The 19227-nt window shown below is 40.3% G+C and overlaps 1 protein-coding gene across 2 annotated transcripts in view; it reads right to left on the reverse strand.

The window, feature by feature from the left end:
- The window catches only part of PLD5 (phospholipase D family member 5), a 269816-nt gene extending 250842 nt beyond the window's left edge, over positions 1–18974 (reverse strand). The window contains exon 1 of one of the 2 annotated variants that reach the window (XM_048843741.2): positions 18691–18974. In XM_048843741.2, the coding sequence (XP_048699698.1) occupies positions 18691–18876 (186 nt within the window). In that variant the 5' untranslated portion in view covers positions 18877–18974. The remainder of the gene's footprint in view (positions 1–18690) is intronic. The other variant, XM_048843744.2, reaches the window with a different exon arrangement.
- Between the last annotated feature and the right edge of the window lie 253 nt (positions 18975–19227).

Genomic DNA, 19227 nt, shown 5'->3' on the forward strand with positions numbered 1-19227 from the left:
TTGATTAATTTCCTTAGACTTTTCGTTTACCAATTTTATAAACAAAGAAAATGCTGTAGATCTAAAATCAAGATTTGTGGACTTCAGTAACCCAGCTAGAGGTTATGGGTCTATTACAGGAGCGGTGGGCAAGGCTCTGTGGCCTGCAATGTGCAAGAGGTCAGTCTACATGATCACGATGGCTCCTTCTGGCCTTAAAGTCTATGAGACTTCTATGTTATAAAATACTAGCAGGTCATATACTTCACTGCACATGTAGGCCAAGCTGGCAGGTGGTGGGAGGGACAGGAAAACAGTCTCTACCCCTGAATCTGTAGTAATTTTACAGGATACTGCCACTAAGCCTAATTTTATTGTTAAGTTATCTAAGCTGCTCCTCTTCTCTTTGTTTTATCAGTTTCATATCAACAATTTCCCTCTGACAGTACCCATGACAGTACTCTTAGAGGAGAGGAAAGTGATCAGGAACAGTCAGCATGGATTCACCAAGGGCAAGTCAAGCCTGACTAATCTAATTGCCTTCTATGACGAGATAACTGGCTCTGTGGATGAGGGGAAAGTGGTGGACGTGTTGTTCCTTGACTTTAGCGAAGCTTTTGACACGGTCTCCCACAGTATTCTTGCCAGCAAGTTAAAGAAGTATGGGCTGGATGAATGGACTATAAGGTGGATAGAAAGTTGGCTAGATTGTCAGGCTCAGTGGGTAGTGATCAATGGCTCCATGTCTGGTTGGCAGCCGGTATCAAGTGGAGTGCCCCAAGGGTCGGTCCTGGGGCCGGTTTTGTTCAATATCTTCATAAATGATCTGGAGGATGGTGTGGATTGCACCCTCAGCAAGTTTCCAGATGACACTAAACTGGGAGGAGAGGTAGATACGCTGGAGGGTAGGGATAGGATACAGCGAGCCCTAGACAAATTAGAGGATTGGGCCAAAAGAAATCTGATGAGGTTCAACAAGGACAAGTGCAGAGTCCTGCACTTAGGACGGAAGAATCCCATGCACCACTACAGACTAGGGACCGAATGGCTAGGCAGCAGTTTGGCAGAAAAGGACCTAGGCGTTACAGTGGACGAGAAGCTGGATATGAGTCAACAGTGTGCCCTTGTTGCCAAGAAGGCCAATGGCATTTTGAGATGTATATGTAGGGGCATTGCCAGCAGATCGAGGGATGTGATCGTTCCCCTCTATTCGACATTGGTGAGGCCTCATCTGGAGTACTGTGTCCACTTTTGGGCCCCACACTACAAGAAGGATGTGGAAAAATTGGAAAGAGTCCAGCGGAGGGCAACAAAAATGATTAGAGGACTGGAACATACAACTTATGAGGAGAGGCTGAGGGAACTGGGATTGTTCAGTCTGCGGAAGAGAAGAATGAGGGGGGGATTTGATAGCTGCTTTCAACTACCTGAAAGGGGGTTCCAAAGAGGATGGATCTAGACTGTTCTCAGTGGTAGCAGATGACAGAATGAGGAGTAATGGTCTCAAGTTGCAGTGGGGGAGGTTTAGGTTGGATATTAGGAAAAACTTTTTCACTAGGTGGGTGGTGAAACACTGGAATGCATTACCTAGGGAGGTGGTGGAATCTCCTTCCTCAGAAGTTTTTAAGGTCAGGCTTGACAAAGCCCTGGCTGGGATGATTTAGTTGGGGATTGGTCCCGCTTTGAGCGGGGGGTTGGACTAGATGACCTCCTGAGGTCCCTTCCAACCCTAACCTTCTATGATTCTATGATTTGGTGCTTCAGGCAGAGGAGACTAAGCAGTAGCATTATGATATCAGAGGGAACTCAGCCAGTCATCACTCCCTCCTTCCAGTAACCCTAACCTTAAGCCCAAACCTTACCCCTGCTGCCTGCTTTGGCCATCTCGTTCTTTGACAGTGTTCATTTAGTGCTGCAGGCAAAGGAATCGCTCTGCCTTCAACCCCAAATGGACGTTGTTTAGATGAACTAAGAGAGTTTTGACTAGGCAAAGGTAAATGATCTTGCTTCAGCCAGGCATTGTGTGGAGGGAGCCATAGTGGAAATCTCCAGCCTCGTGCTTACTCAGTCAGTATAGCTTCTGATCTGAAGCAGTGCCCCCAGTACAGTCCTGAACCCCTGCATACTCTCAGCTTCCTCAAAGCACTCCAGAAATGACCTGCGGATTCATTTTCTGATTCATTTCAACCAATGGGATTGATGTAAATGAACTGGAGGGAAGAAGTGATGACTGCCTGAGGCCTAGTCCACACTGTACAATTAGGGCAACCCAGCTACATCATTCCAGGATGTGAAAAATCCACACACCTGAGTGGTGTAGTTAAACTGAGCTAGCCCCCGGTGTAGTCCGTGCTAGGTTGAGGGAAGAATTCTTCCATCAACCTAGCTACTGCCTCCTGGGGAGGTGGATTACCTACATACTTCCATTGGCATAGGTAGCATCTACACTCAAGCACCACAGCAGTACAGCTGTAGTTTCAAGTGTAGACAGAAGCCCTGGCAGAGGCAACTCAGGGCTTATGCATACAGCATCAAATGGGCACTGTTTGGAAACCAGACTTTTCCAAGTGTTCTTTTTCTTTCGGTGACATTTTCAACTGTCACCAAAATCAACTGGTTCTTCCCACTGACACCTAGAAATTTTTAAATTGATCAGGTGTGCTCTTCAAAAGTAGTTGTGTTACAGACAGAGAAATGCCATCAAGCTGAGTGTTAGGACTCACTCCTCACTTTGCTCAGCCAATCATATTTAATATTTTAATATAAAGGTCAAAAACAAAATTAATGAAAAATGATAAATCAAATCACCACATTTTTACATTCTCGAAACAACATTTCAACATTACTGAAACAATTTGATGTTATTGGATCCCTTTATTTCAATGTTCCTAAATCAAGTTCTTCTGAATTTTCATTTTGCAGGAAATGTCAAAACTCAGCTTTTGAGTCCATTCAGAACAAGTCCGAATTTCCCAAAGGAAGGACATTTTGGTTCCAATTGCTAAGGTATCACATGCTCTAGAAACAAAAGAAGTTAATTCTGTGGGTTTCAAGACCACATGTCACATAAATAGAAAATCCTTGATAGCATGACATGGTATAACTAAGAGTGAATTACAGTGTGTGTGACAGTAAAACTGCCAGGAAAGAATTAAGGGCTCTTTGTGTGCCACATGGTTCAGCAGGGAACTTACGGAGAGCATGCAGCCTCTTTCCTGGGGATTGAGGCAAGGGAAATGTCTCTGGGGGCTGCAGCTCACATTGGTTAGGGGAATTGCTTTGTTTTATGGTGCTCACAAGTTTGTGTTCAAACAATAAATTGTACCCTGAGGCAATTTCCTGAAAAGACGTGGGTGTGGCACTGGTTCGTTCCTGGACTGGTGCAATAAGCTAATTTACGAAGTCATGCCAAAGAAGCACCAATAAAACTATACATTATGACAGATTCTGCATACACTATATTCTACAGGAAGATTACTTTAGAATTTTATAACTGCAGATTTTTAGATCACTCCGTCTGTAAACCATGCTCCCTTAGTACCATCACTCCAACTTGTAGTCTGTCATAAACAGATATAAGTAAGATAAGTACTGATTAATGCTGCAATGCAAATAAACAGGCCCATGGCCTGTAAGGTAATTTGCTTAGTTAATCAAGACCTAAGTATCTTGACATAAGTATAACATGGCAACAATGATGTAGGTAATTGCTGGGTAAGTTCTATTTAACTGATGCTTTAACCTTGGATAACACAGGGAAGTAATACCACATTATTGATATTTTAGGATAAGTTTAAGGAATAAGTATGATTAAACACAGAAATACCATGGCAACTAATTGATGCACATGCTAGTGAGGTAAATATGCAAGTAACCAATTAACAGTGTGTACCCCTAAAAGATAGAATGCAGAAGCTTAAATAAGGAAGATGGGAAGAGACACATAGGACTATGCATAAAATACAGGAGGCATCCTATATGCTGTAGCATACACTGGAACATGAAAGACTGGTGACACACCATCACTCATACCACTTATTTCAGGATCCAGGGCTGGACATTCTGTATTATATTTCTTTTCCTTATCATATTGCAGTATTCATGGGTTCATCAGATTATTAAAGTAAATGTGATTAGCCTAAACTGGTTCTCATGTGCTCATCAGGTCTCTCATCCCGAGAAGACTCATAATATAGTAACTAATCTGGAGGCTGAACCCTTTCAGTCTCCTACATGCTAAATTGTTAAATTATAATTCCCAAACTACAGATTTTGGCTACAAACTGCACCAGACATGGTAGCCAGGAACATCTTATTTAAGGGACATGCCTTATCTAGTACCTAATAACTTGCATCCTGTAACAAAGCAGCACAGGACACACTTTGTCCCATACTTCAGCAAAAATCATACACAGGATGGTACACTCTGATCCGGATGATTTTGTATCACAGACAAAAGACGGCAGGGTTTAAAGAAACTTTGTCCCATGATATTTATACAATTGTCCTTTATTTCTTTGAAAATGTATGGAGTCAGTCAATCTAGACCTACGTAGAGAAAGGAAAAATAATACATTTTAACACTCTCTAAAACTTTTGGTTACATCTCTTACAGTGTTGTGAATATTAGCTTCATGAACTCATGACTTACCAGATCTTTTCCCCTTGGAAAGACTTTCCATAGAATTTCCAGCACCATATGGGTCAGAAGATATTGTACCTCAGATCCATCACTGGTCTGGGACTGACCATTGTCTATCATGAGCCAAGTGGTGACGCAGTCATAGGTGCACATGATAAATGCAATTTAGCAAATGAATACCAACAACATACCCTATATGGAGTGTGTTTCTTAATGTTTTAGGGGATGCTATAGCATTGCCCTTTTTGGAATTACAGAATTTGGCAATACCATTAGCTTTGTCTTATACATCACTCACATTCAAACCCATATATCCATGTTTATTCCTTAATTTGATCACATAATTGATTCACCCCCAGAGACAATAGTTCATCTGTTATTTGTTTTTGACTACTGGCTTAAGCAATATTTAAGCAGGTGCACATTTACACTTAAAAGAGCATAAAACATTAAAATGGAGGAATTCAGCTATTAGAGAAAGAAAGAATCCCCATTTAATTTTTTGGTGGGTGAGGTTTTTCTCCAAACACACTTTCTAATAGGAAATTAAATATTGTCAATGGGGGGAGGGAGTGAAAAAAATGGTCAAGTCAGGTTTTATTTCTCAGCTTTGTCTGGCTACAAATTTAATTACCAGTGATAACTAATTGCAATGGCAGCTGAAAGAAATGAAAATGTACCCATCTGAAAATATAGCAAGTTCTCCCTACCACCTTCTTCTCTGTCCCCCATCCTGACATTTTTGAGTCCCAGTCCTTCTCCTTCTGAATTTGTTTGGGTTCCCATCCCATTTTCTATGTTGCCCCTGCCCTGCCAGTCTTACACCTGTTGCTCCTCATATTAGGGTCCTTCCTATCCCTTACAATAATTTGCTGGAGAGGCTCTAATGCTGCAGCAGTGGAGGGGGGCACAGAAGGTGTTCTCAAGCCACTGATTCCAGTTGTTGACTTGATGGTCCAGAAAGCTAGAACTGAACAGGGCCAGAGATGAGGGCTTTAGTCAGCTGGATTCTTCCCCCATCCCTCTTACACTGGTGCAAGGCAGTTGGACTCTGCAGCCACATCCTTTACCCCAGTTCAGTAGTGGCTGAACTCCTAGGACCCTCACTGAGCACACTTGACTACTCCTCTTCTCCTGTGGCGCTGTTCTGAAAATGTGATCTTGCACCACTTGACCTCAATGGGTATAGGATCAAGAAATGAGTGACTGGGCAGCTGAGGAAGGTTGCTCTCAAATTGCTCCCTTCTATAGTGCTCTATCAGGTCAGCAACTGGCCAGAGTGCTGAGTGTAGGCAGTGCCAAAGGATATGGCTCGCGAGAGACCCCAATGACTCATTCTCCCCAAGCAAAATAATACTGCTTGGGGAGAAGCAGACCATTAGAAAGCTGCATGATTCCTGTGATTGTGCAATGAATTTAAAGTGCTACAAAGATATGTTGTGTTTACCATGATTAGAAGGGTTGACAACGGTGACGTCTAACTCATTCACTGTATTCACTGTCTGTCACGTATTAAAAACAGAAATGCACATTCGTTCATTATTAGCAGCTTGTACTATCATAGCATCTCTGGACCCAAACCAAGATCAGGCCCCCACTGTCCACTTACTATTTAAGGATACATAAAATATGTCAGAAATCAAATCAGTGCAGGAAACGAGTGACTGATCGACTTATTACCAGCTAATGTTGCAATCCTCTTCCCAGCACTATATGTTAATATTTCCACTCTGAATAGGGTTTAAAGCCCCTTTGAGAAATTTGAAATGTCCAATTTATCAGAATGGCAAGAAGTTATTGAATTGCCATCACTTTATTAGAAGCAAGTCTTTGTTTTTTATTATTCTATTAAATGTTTTAATTATAAATGGAAAGAAAAAATAGTGAAATGCATAAAACTACAGAAACTAGAATAGCATCTTGCTATTTATGATTTACAATAACTACATAAATAAGGAAATAAGCTGTTGATTACATTGCCTTAGCTCAATCAGAAACCAGAAATAAGGCCTTCCGTAACATATTTGCAGCTCATGCTTTTTAGCAAGGAAATTGCACAGCTGATTTAAGTGTCCATTTATATTCAACTTTACAGACATAATATTATTAGAGAGACAAGGTTCAATTCTATTGAACCAACTTCTGTTGGTGAAACAGACAAGCTTTTTAGCTTTACACAGAGTTCTTCTTCAGGTCTAGGAAAAGTCCTCAATGTAACAGCTAAATACAAGGTGGAAGAGATTGTTTAGCATAAGTAGTTAACACGTTGCAAAAGACCATTCAAGGTGAAGTGGGCAGCTAACATCTCTGCAGTCGCAGGACTGTTTTTATTAAGTTCAGGATTTTTGGTGTCTATCAGAATTATGAATTTAAACTCCTAGGCTCATTTTTAGAAGATGCGTGGGTTTTCTTTGTGGATGAGGACTCAGAGGTCAGATATGGAGTGATTGTTTTGTGAAAAGTGTTCGCCCCTAGGTGATATTGTGTTTTTCTCTTGGGTAATTTTTCTGTGTGAATTCACTTGAGGATGTAATGATTGTCTCATTTCACTCACATCATTATTGGAATATTTAGTGCACTGGATGAGGTACACCCCATGTTGCGACAGGCACACGTAGGATCCATGGATCTCTGAAGATAGGTGCGGTGATCTGTGGGTTTCTTGTATATAGTTATCTGTAGGTTTCCAGTGCTGAAGCTGATGGTGGTGTACAGGAAATTGATGCTGGCATGGGAGTGTTCTAGAAACTGTTTGATGGATGGGCGGTGATGGTTGAAGTTGTGGTGGAAATCAGGTCATTGGTCCAGAAGATGAAAACATAACTGATGTATCTCAGGTATATCATTGGTTTTGTGATGCACTTGCCCAGAAATTCTTCCTTGAGGTGGCCCATGAAGAGATTGGCATATTGGGGAGCCATCCTAGTGCCCACTGTAAAATTGTTATGGGTGAGGATGAAATGGATGAGTTTGATGATGACTGGGGGGGGGTGGAGGGGGAGAATATCTGCATATTGTCCAGTAACCATCCCAAACACATCAGTTATCTACAGCCAGGCACTCAAATACCACACACTATGTTCCAAGGAGGAAGTCTGCAATACACACCTTAACACACTTAAAACTGCCTTCACTAGACAAGGACACCCCAACAGAGAAGTAGATTGCATCATGGAACAGTCACCTAAATACACCGAGAGAACCTGCTTCAATATGGGGAAAAAACCCTCTGACTGTACACCCCTAGTTGTCACCTACCTCCACACACTAGAACCCATATGGGATACCATTAAACAATTACAACCCATGCTCAATGGGGACCACATACTAAAGGAAATCTTTCCTAAACCCTCTCTTCTGGCCTTCAAACAACCCCCTAACCTCTCCAAGTTCATCTTCAAAAACAAGCTCCCCACTAAGGTTGCCAATTCTTCAGGAATTAAAGATTATATCATGTAATGAAACCTCCAAGAATACGTCCAACCAAAATTGGCAACCCTGCTCCCCACAGACCAGAACACACCAATTTAAAGAGGCACCAAAACAAAGGTGCAAAACTTGCAGACATATCTCCACTGCTACCCACCTTGTCTTTAATATCTTGGGACTGACACGGCTACAACAGCACTGCAAATAATATCATTACACTTTCACATCTGTGTACTAATCACACACATATATTTTACACATACAGGATTTAAATATTTTGCATGTTGTACAAAAAACGAGAGTATAAAACTATATTTATTGTGACCTTTAAGAGATTAAATAAGTGTTAAGGTTTTAGAAGACAAAAATCCATACATTCTCAACACAGGTGTAATATTTTGATTAAAGACTCAGGTACTAACCACTATGTTTTTGCACAGCAATATAAAATTACACTTTGCCAGAGGGGAATTAATGAATCAATCAATCTACATCCAGTAAAATACTGAAATCTTATTAAAATACTTCTTCAAAATGAGGGGTATATAGTCAAAACTAGATTATATACTGTAAATTGCATAAACGACATTTCATCAAAACACAAAAGCAGTAAAGTCTCTGAAAAGTTCAGATAGCTATTGCATCACTACGTTAACATTCCCAAATCCTGCATTATATTTGGAAACCTTCCTAATAGTCACAATAAAGTACTGAGGGCCAAATCCCAAAAGATTCAGAGTTTTGGTTTACGTAAATAAGCATCCAGATGTTCCGGAATGAAATCCTAGCCCCTCCAAAGTCAATGGGAGTTTTGCCACTGACTTCAGTGAGGCCAGGATTTCACCCCAGATGTTTTTTTTCCTGAACCTCTGAGGCTCTCCAATTGGCAGCACAACCCTCCTTACCTTACCTGCAGAGTTATTTTCCCAGTGGGCAAGGCACAACCATCAGCCAGCCAACCAAATCCAGCAACAGGGTCACTTTTTCAAGGAGCAACAGGCTGACTCACTCCTCACATGGCCTCCATTATCTCTCCCACTCAACTCCCTCAACCCAATCTCAAATTATTTGGATTGCCCAGTCTAAGGGTACACAATGGGTTGAAAACTCCACTGTTTTTCCAATTTCAAAAAGGCAGTGCAGCAGGACTCCAGTGAATCTCACTACTCCAAAACATGGGAACATTATGCCCAGCAACTTTCAAAAGAGGTTACCTGAAGTGTAGAATTTTCATAGTACCTAAATCCCATTTCCAAAAGTGACTGATCTAGGAGCCTAAATCCCTAAGTGACTTTTGAAAACATGATTTAGACTCTTAAGTCACTTAGGTAACATTTAGATAAGGGTTGCAGGCATCTGGACCCACCATCCCAGACACTAGTATATCAGCCAACACGGGTAAGAAGAATGGTGAGGAAAGTGGAATGGCCATGCTGGGCCTATGTATCTTATGCACTAATATGACCCCTATCACTGCAGTATCTGACTGCCTCACGATCTTTAATATACTTATTCATATATCTATGTAACACAGAGGGAAGTGGGGGAGATATTCCTTATATGAAGTTTCCTAGACCTCAAAATTACTTACTTTTGGTTGAGTTCACCCATCCCAATGTTAGATACATTAGCCCACACATAGAATTGTAGGACGGGAAGGGACCTCAAGAGATCATCTACTCCAGTCCCCCTGCACTCATGGCAGGACTAAGTATTATCTAGACAAGTATTACAATTGTATACATGACATATATATTCTTTTGAAATTAGTTTAATTATCCCCAGAGCTAAGTTATGATACTACACTGTACTGTATCAAAAGATTAGAACTTCAAAGCATTACTAACTCACAAAATGTTCTATACAGTGTTATGTAAATAATTTAGCATGCCTGCAGTGATTCCACCTTGTGATATCATCCTATCTGCTCAACATAAACAGGGTTTAGCCTGCATCTGTACTTTGATGTAATCTCTCTTGATAAATTCTCTTGGTGCCCCTATCTGTGCTTCTCTATTAAAAGGTATTTGTAGCAGTACACAGTGGAGACCAATTAAGGGAACAGAGTTTTCATATAAAACTTCTGACCATAAGACATTGTGAAACCATCAGCAGTATGCACATTGTTTACCTAAACTTCAATGGGATTACTTATTCACAGGATCAAAGCACATGCTAAAGTGCCTTGCAGGATCAGTGCCTTAATGTCCACTATGCCAGAGATCATAGAATCATAGAATATCAGGGTTGGAAGGGACCTCAGGAGGTCATCTAGTCCAACCCCCTGCTCAAAAGCAGGGCCATCCCCAATTAAATCATCCCAGCCAGGGCTTTGTCAAGTCTGACCTTAAAAACTTCTAAGGAAGGAGATTCCACCACCTCCCTAGGCAACGCATTCCAGTGTTTCACCACCCTCCTAGTGAAAAAGTTTTTCCTAATATCCAACCTAAACCTCCCCCACTGCAACTTGAGACCATTACTCCTCGTTCTGTCCTCTGCTACCACTGAGAGTAGTCTAGATCCATCCTCTTTGGAACCCCCTTTCAGGTAGTTGAAAGCAGCTATCAAATCCCCCCTCATTCTTCTCTTCCGCAGACTAAACAATCCCAGTTCCCTCAGCCTCTCCTCATAACTCATGTGTTCCAGACCCCTAATCATTTTTGTTGCCCTTCGCTGGACTCTTTCCAATTTATCCACATCCTTCTTGTAGTGTGGGGCCCAAAACTGGACACAGTACTCCAGATGAGGCCTCACCAATGTCAAATAGAGGGGGACGATCACGTCCCTCGATCTGCTTGCTATGCCCCTACTTATACATCCCAAAATGCCATTGGCCTTCTTGGCAACAAGGCCACACTGCTGACTCATATCCAGCTTCTCGTCCACTGTCACCCCTAGGTCCTTTTCCGCAGAACTGCTGCCTAGCCATTCGGTCCCTAGTCTGTAGCTGTGCATTGGGTTCTTCCGTCCTAAGTGCAGGACCCTGCATTTATCCTTATTGAACCTCATCAGATTTCTTTTGGCCCAATCCTCCCATTTGTCTAGGTCCCTCTGTATCCTATCCCTGCCCTCCAGCATATCTACCACTCCTCCCAGTTTAGTATCATCCGCAAAGAGGAAGGGAAGCTAATGTCCGGGTGTCCCAGTTGCCTCTGCTCCTGCCCCCCGCTTACTCCTTCTCCATACAGAGCTGGGGGGGACACGACAGGGCTCAGGACTGAGGGAGATTGCTGGCCACAGCTGCCATCTCAACTTGCTGATCTACTTAAAAAGGCAGGTTTCAGATGTTAATACTCATCTCAATTTACTGCTTAAGCACATGTTTCTGCTCTGGAGTTAATACCTGGTATGCTGACTGAAGGGTGTCAGATGAAAAGCAGAAGGGAGCAGAAGCAGAGAGTCAAGGCTTGGTCACCTGCAGAGTTTATAAACTCTATTATAGGGCCAAGGTTGCGGTCAGAACTTCTGCTTAGTGGTGCTTCTAAGCTTTGCAACCATGACATATTTTTTATATGCTCCGCAGCGGCACATCTTTACACCCTGGTGTTTCGGCTCCAGTTTGCTACAGCCATGTATGTTCATGTCTAAGTCTATTCTACTTAAATTTTTATTGGCTATTGAATACATTCAGGTTGAGTTGGGGGTTAACTGAGAGACACTATTTTAAATCAGCATTGTTCAAAACAGTGGGATATGAGATCCCACAGTTTCCCTCCTTATTTAATATAGGAAATAATTTCACTGTGTCAGATACCACTGCATGTTAACAGTAGCTAAGTATCAACTGTTTAATGGCAACAATTCTATATAAAGGCATTAAGGGATTTTTCTTTATACTGCTGATTTTTCCAAGAAAATTGATACTGAAAATTAATTTTAAAAAAAGTTAGAAAAAAACTTTAGTATTAGGTAAAAAATTGAACCACCACTTTAGAAATTGTAGTTTTCTTCTCTTCAAAATTAGAGAATTTTAATTCAAAGAACTTTGTTATAACTGAGTTAAGGTTATGCATTGATATCTTTTTAAGATAACATAATTGCAATTTAGGAACTTAAGTTTCTTCTATATGGCAACTTGTAGGGTTCTACCATTAGCAAGTGCAGGATAAGCCACAGAAAGGGGAAAACAATAAAGGCTGGTGTTGAAAACAGTTTGATGTGTAGGTTTCTTTAAATACAACTACAATCACTTGACTTTCAAACAGTTAACTTTTGCTTTGAATTTTCTGTCTTACATCATCTGTTTTTATAACTACAATATTTTAACAATGTTATTTTACATCCACAGATCTCAGTGTAGTACCTTAATTGTATGTTAAAGGCTTTTTACTGTGATTTGAAGATCACAAAGTACTTTTTGTAAGACTAGGAGAAGACAGCCGGGGTAACTATATTCTGACTACTTGAAACAGTGGGACTACTTGCATGAATAACAACTATTCCAGGGAGTAAGTTTTTTCCCCCCAAGGACATCACTTTAAATTCCATCTGCAATTTTAACTGAATAAAGAATTTTTCCACTTCCCATCTTGAAAGGTTATGCAGTAATTTCCTTGCACTGTTAAACAGCTACCATACTTCTGTGTTCTTTGGCTTTTTCCCTGCATCATTACTTTCCTTAGTTACCTCTGTTTTGTGGTCTCCAAAGAGAGTGATATCTTGAGGCAAAATAGCATTCAACAATTTAAAAACAGACTTTTTGCAGCATGAAAGCTGAACAAATGTGCTTTGCTTCGGGAAGAGCATCAACAGGAAGCATCTTGCTCCGGTATCATTGCTGTAGGGAGGAGCATCCCAATTACCCTTTTTCAAATCACTAGTCTTCTAGGGCAGATCTGAAGCCCACTGAAATCAACAGAATTCATTCAACTGAATCCAATGGGCATTTGATCAGGCTCCTATGCCAAATGGAAATTTGTTATAAGAGCTGCAATTGTTTTATGAATAAGCTCCAAATGTTGGGAGCAAAACTGTCTACCAGCTTCCTGAATTCTCTCCCCTAGTTTACCTTTTATAGTACCATTTATTCAACTAAGTCAGTTCTTCCTTGGAACCTGGTAATATTACACCTAACCTTAAACAAGTGTTAATAGTTCCTTTGTTGCAACTTTTTCAACTGTCTAATATTTGCCTGATTTCCACTTCATTTTTTTTAATCTAAAGTGCTTGAAAAAGTAATTTACATTCCGATACAAACTCATCTTGTTCCATTTAACTCATGTAAAATACTAGTCACGTTGCAGAGCTCACCACAGCACAGAAGCTCCTTTGGGAAGGAGTGTAATGATTTACTGGAATCTGCTGATTCAGGATCTTTACCACTCTTACTTTTGTTATACCTTCCAGCCACTGATACTACCAACCATGGAATTCTTTTGACATATTTACACTCTATTGTTGGGTACTGAATTGACCTTGTTTGAGTCCTAGTCATGATATCGGTCAGCAACAGTTATTGTGGATTGCTGTAGTTCTGAATTTCCTGCTTTGTGATGTGATAATCTCAGCAATCAGAGTCAGGACCTTCATTCCCCTTATGTGTTATTGTTATGCATATATCATCAGTCCCTTAGATGAAGAATGCTATTATTCATTTAAATGTGTTTTAACAAGTGTTGTTGAGAGATCATTAAGATAAGATCAAAGTAGTTTGCTTATGAATTGCCTAGTTTTCGATTGCATGTACTTTGCTATGTAATGACAGATGTTAGACACAAACAGTTGCTTAAAAGAAAATTTCAAATAGTTTTACAATCATTAAAATTTAATTTGTCAAAGTCAAATTTCAGCTAATACAGAGGTGAAATGTAGGCTAATGTAAAGTATTTAAATTTTGTTATGGCCATGAAACTTAAGAGAAATATTAGTTTCCTAGCTCTGTGTGTATGTGTCAGCCACAGTGTTGTAAAACTCTGAAGGCTTAATGTTAGCAAGTTGGAACTCTGAGTCCATCGCTTACCACACAATTCCCTCCCTGCAGCCAGTAAAACTGCAGCATGCAAATTAACTGAATAGCGATGATTGGGTAAGTATGCCACAATTACATAACTTAAGAATGACTTGAGCTACTGAAATAGCTCTGAGTAAAACTGTAGAAAGATGATACAGCCATTGTTATTAACTTTGCTTGATAACAACCTAATGTTTTGCTGTCATTTTTTGTTTGGTTGTTTGTGTTCTTTGTTTTTAAATATAGCTTAATCGAGAGCAGTAGTGTTAATGCATGTATGCGTGTGCAAGAGAGTATTTTTGATTCTCTGGGACTATGGCTCTTTAGCTACCAGGCTCCCCAGAAAAGTTATAATCTGAAGACAAACATTGTTGAGGCCCATTTTTAATTACATTTTAACCCAAAAATTATCAACAAGTTTATTTCTAAATCATTAGAAAATGCAGTCTTTGTTCACCATTACATGTGTATATTTAAAAAAGGAAACACTGTATTAATCATACAAAACAATGAGGTTGAACCCATTTTAAATGCAAACCTTGACGCACCCTTAATTAGGGTGACTCGATAATACTTCACAACTGTAGAATTATGTTGTTTCTAGTCTCAGTTTCTAATCTGTTACACATTTAAAAAAACCATTCAAGAAACATTTCCTTTGAATTGCTCTTGTCTGGTTTAAAAATTGATCATTTTAAACAGGTTTTATTGTAAAGCACCTTGCAATGCCCATATGGAGGGAGCTGCATAAATATATTCTGTTGTTGTTACCGAGGGAACCAGGTTGCTGAGAGAGTATGAAGAACTCTGCCATGACTTAACCCAACTGCAGATAGTTATCAGCACAACTAAGTACTTTCAGAGGTCACCCACAACATTTCTCTCCCTCCCCTCTCCACTCCAGCTCAAATCTCACTGAAAAGATAAAATAGGGGATGGAGCCAAAGGGGACCCTTGTCCATTAAAAAAAATACTTCTAAAAGGAGGAGATCTAAGGGTTTCAGGCAAGTCTTCAATCAGTTGTGTCACTTACCAGGCCAATAATCTCACAGGAGGCATTAGAAAATGACTAAACTAGATTCGTAGAATGTGAGGGATTTCACTTACACAGTGATTCTGAATTGCAATATCTCTAATACGGATTTAAGAACCTTGTCCCAGAAGACAAGGTTCTTTGATTATAGTCTTCATATGGAAAAATCCCCCCTTTTAAACTATAAACTAACCTAATGTCATTTTCACCCATTAACTGCAGTGTATTTATGCATTTAGGCCGCAGTTCAGCAAGGTACTTCAGCATGAGCCTAACTTTAAGCTTTAATAGGACAGATCATATGCTTAAATTTAGGCATGTGCTGAGATACTTGCTGCACTTGGTCCTTAGCCAAGAAACAGAATATGAGTGATTTGTTTTAAAATCTGATGTGGTTTGAAAAGTTGTTTGTCAAACTAATGATAACCTATGTTTAAACTATACCATTACAGCTTGGAAGAAGGAAATCCAGACTAATGTAAAAAAAGTCAAGTCAGCAATACGTTTCTAGAGCTTTACCTCCTTAGGGATCAGACAATAGTAGTAAGATATGGAACAAGAAATCACTTAAGAAATCAGATGAATTGTAAATGAGTACATTCTGACTGGTTGCAGTGAGTTCCATATAAAGCTTGGGATATTTATAGTATTTTGTTTTCTGTACCTCTAACTTCGTCTCCCCTTTACATTTTAGTGTAAAAGAAAAAAACTTGTTACAGTTTTGAAATTCATAACCATAAGAGATTTATAAGTATTTCTGAGAGATACATATATTTACTTCATAATTCCATTAAGTTGTTTTTCTGACTCTTAAGATAAATATTGACTTCAATGAAACTTCTCTGGTCAATAAATCTTGCTGATAACCTATAGAAGTGAATATCACTGAAATCAGTTTAAATAATGCTTCCAATAGACTTATAACATTTAAATAAATGTTATGTCTCCAGAGTGTGTGCGTGCATATCTGTGTTTATAGAATATTCCTTTACCTGCATCTGCCATTACTATATGTATCAATTTTATTTATATCTATTTAGCTTTAAGCCATAGATGGTATACATAACATGGTTCACTCCTAAGTGGAATGATTTTCTTAGCACAGAAGAAATAGCATGATTGTATCAGAAGAGAGCACCAAACTAAAATATTATACCTATCCTCCATCTACATCATTCAGCATGTATATCTGTAGTATCGTCTCAGTCAGAAACATCACTACATAAGTGAATAGGCCATTAAAAATGATGCACCTCAAAGTATTACACCCTTTGTTAAAAAAAAAAAAAAGGCAGAAATGGCTAAGTTACCACCTCTTTAAAAACAGAAAATAATTACATGGCACCAAGTATTTTATAAACAAAAACACATGATTCTGGGATTAAATACTCATTGAGGTGAGGTATGTAGTAAGTGATGAAGTAAGCTGTAGCTCATGAAAGCTTATGCTCAAATAAATTTGTTAGTCTCTAAGGTGCCACAAGTAATCCTGTTCTTTTTTTGTAGTAATTTGTGTCTCTAGTCCACCACTCATGAGTGTTAAAATGATCCGAAATCATAAAAATAAAGTATCTACTTGTATACATGTATACACTTGGTACATACAGTATACTGCAATGTATTCATAATAAACATAGCCCTTAAATGTGTATTCAAATATTTCATTGTGTGCAAGGAATATCCATGTTCCAATTATTTTTTCTTAACAGTGTTCAAATGTGCTATGGGAATGAAATAGCTGGCTCAAATGAGAATCACAGAATATCAGGGTTGGAAGGGACCTCAGGAGATCATTTAGTCCAACTCCCTGCTCAAAGCAGGACCTATCCCCAATTTTTTTTGCCCCAGACCCCTAAATGGCCCCCTCAAGGATTGAACTCATAACCCTGGGTTTAGCAGGCCAATGCTCAAACCACTGAGCTATCCCTCCCCCATTAATATGAAACGGATTACAGGAAACCTTTTCACATTGATGTTGCAGCTCTGTTTCTGATTGCTATGCCAAGTTCAGACTTTATAATAAATAAGCACACAAAAAATGGGTGGGGGCTCTCCACTTGTTCTCTTCGAACAAGTGAAGTCTATTTAGCCCATCCTAGGCAATGCTATGGTACAGGTTTTTTTATTATGTATTTTATATACTGTATATTTGGGCATGCTAATGTTCAGATACCAGAACAGTGGCTCATTATCTGTTGATTTGATTATAGATGGGGTAGTCGTGTTACGTCTTGGCAAATGATAATCAACACGTAGATGTTACAAGCAAAAACCAGTTACAAACCCAATAGTTAGATTTCTGTGCTTTTTATGTATTAACACACAGCCCTCCTGAGATAAAGCAGTGACCTTTCTTTCTGACTCACAATGGGAAAACACTCTTCTTATGAGCTTACTACTGTGAAGCCTTGTTGTTAGTGTGAAGAATCAGGGAGATGTGTAGTAAGGTAGAGAGAACATTTCAAATATTTGAGAAGTATTGAATTCTATTTCCAACAGTTCTTCAGTTCTTGTGATTTTATTAGAACTGTAAACAACCTATACTTAATATTTTATTAACAGGTACAAGTACTTCAAAAGGAATATTTTTATAATATACAATTTGGTGGAGACGAAATTTAACACCTTATCAACCAGTTGTTTTTAGGTTTAATCTTAAACAGGTGTTAATGTAATATCTATAATTTTCATGCAACAGTAGGACCGTTATGCTTTTAATAGGTGGGTTTCTACCTGAAAAAAACCCTAACATGGCTTACACCAAATGTAATATTTTCTATGTATCTCAGTCATTTTTAACTCTGTCACTGTCTCCCATCCTTTCCATTAGTGAATAATTTGCAGACTGTTAAAATATGTAAACCCATCCAGCCTCTTTTGCTTCTCTATCCATACGCATCTATCTCCTTATTTTGATTATACTACACACTAACCATGGGCTTCATCTAAAAAGCTATTCAGAAAACTCTAACACACCATGCAATTTATCTCAACTCAGTTCTTTGCTTTTAAAAGTTACATAAAGCAAAACAACAACATTGCTTTAAAGCAGATGAGCCACAGCACTACTCACAAGCACCTCACAACCACATAAGATATTCACTACAGCCATCCACAGCATCAGTTCTGCTGTGGCCCCAAAGGCACATGGTTAAGTCATAGAATACCACTGCAGGAATTGATCCTTCAGGGAAACCTCCAGGACTCTACACAGAGTTAACATTTTAAAGTCCCACATAGGAAGAGAAAAAAAAATCAAATCTACACTCATGTTTTCTTTTAAACAATCCTAGGCCTACATGAGATAAATTACAAGCCAACACAGCAGTCAGCCCCAGTGCCACCTTCCCAATACATCTCCACTCTCCTCAGTGCTCAGTTTGTAGGAGGCTGGGAAATATTGCAGGGATGTTCAGTAACTTCCCAGGCTCCGCATAACTTTCCCACTCACATTTTACACAGCAGTTTGGGGACTATATTCTGGCAGGCTATTTACCTCGGTGGGCCGCTTCAGGACCTTTGGTTCGTTTCTTTCCTCCTCTATCCTTTGGGAATTTCGCCAACAGATCACAGAAGCTCACCCCTCACTCCTCCCTAGCCTTTGCTGGAGGAGCCCCAGTGGGGAAAGGAAAGAAGGGGAATCAGAAGCTGGCTTACATGCTCCAGTTGGTCTTTCCTCCTCAGCCAGACGCTGGCACTGAAGTCCTGCTGCTTGACAGTGCTGTAGAAGTTGGCTCCTACTCTGGGTAGGCTCGGGGACGGCTCTTTGGGGCGGCTCTTCAGCCTCAGCTGCTCGAAGCCCTCGTGGGGGGAAGAGGCGAGCCAGTCATGCCTGACTTCCATCTTGACATGACAAGGCAGAGTCCAAGGAAAACCAGAGGAAATCAAGGAACTAGGAGGCACCAGGTTGGGTGGGTGGGGGAGGGGAGGGGAGGGAAAGAGGGAGGCGGAGAAATAATTCAGGAGGGAGGGGGAGGCGAGGGGGAAGACGAGCTGCAGGTGTGAGGTGGGAGGGGAGCAGGGGGACTCCGGACAGCAGATGCTCCAAGATGCCGCTGCTGCTCGTTGCCCCCGCCGGCCGGCGGCTGCAGTCCGGAGCGGGCGCAGCGCAAGGCGGCTGCTTGCGGCTCTGGCTGGGACCCTGAGCCGGAGGCAGACGCGCGGGGTGGCGGCGGCGGCTGAAGAGGGAGGGGC

The sequence above is a fragment of the Caretta caretta genome, chromosome 3 (genome assembly GCF_965140235.1).
Source record: "Caretta caretta isolate rCarCar2 chromosome 3, rCarCar1.hap1, whole genome shotgun sequence".
NCBI classification, from domain to species: Eukaryota; Metazoa; Chordata; order Testudines; family Cheloniidae; genus Caretta; species Caretta caretta.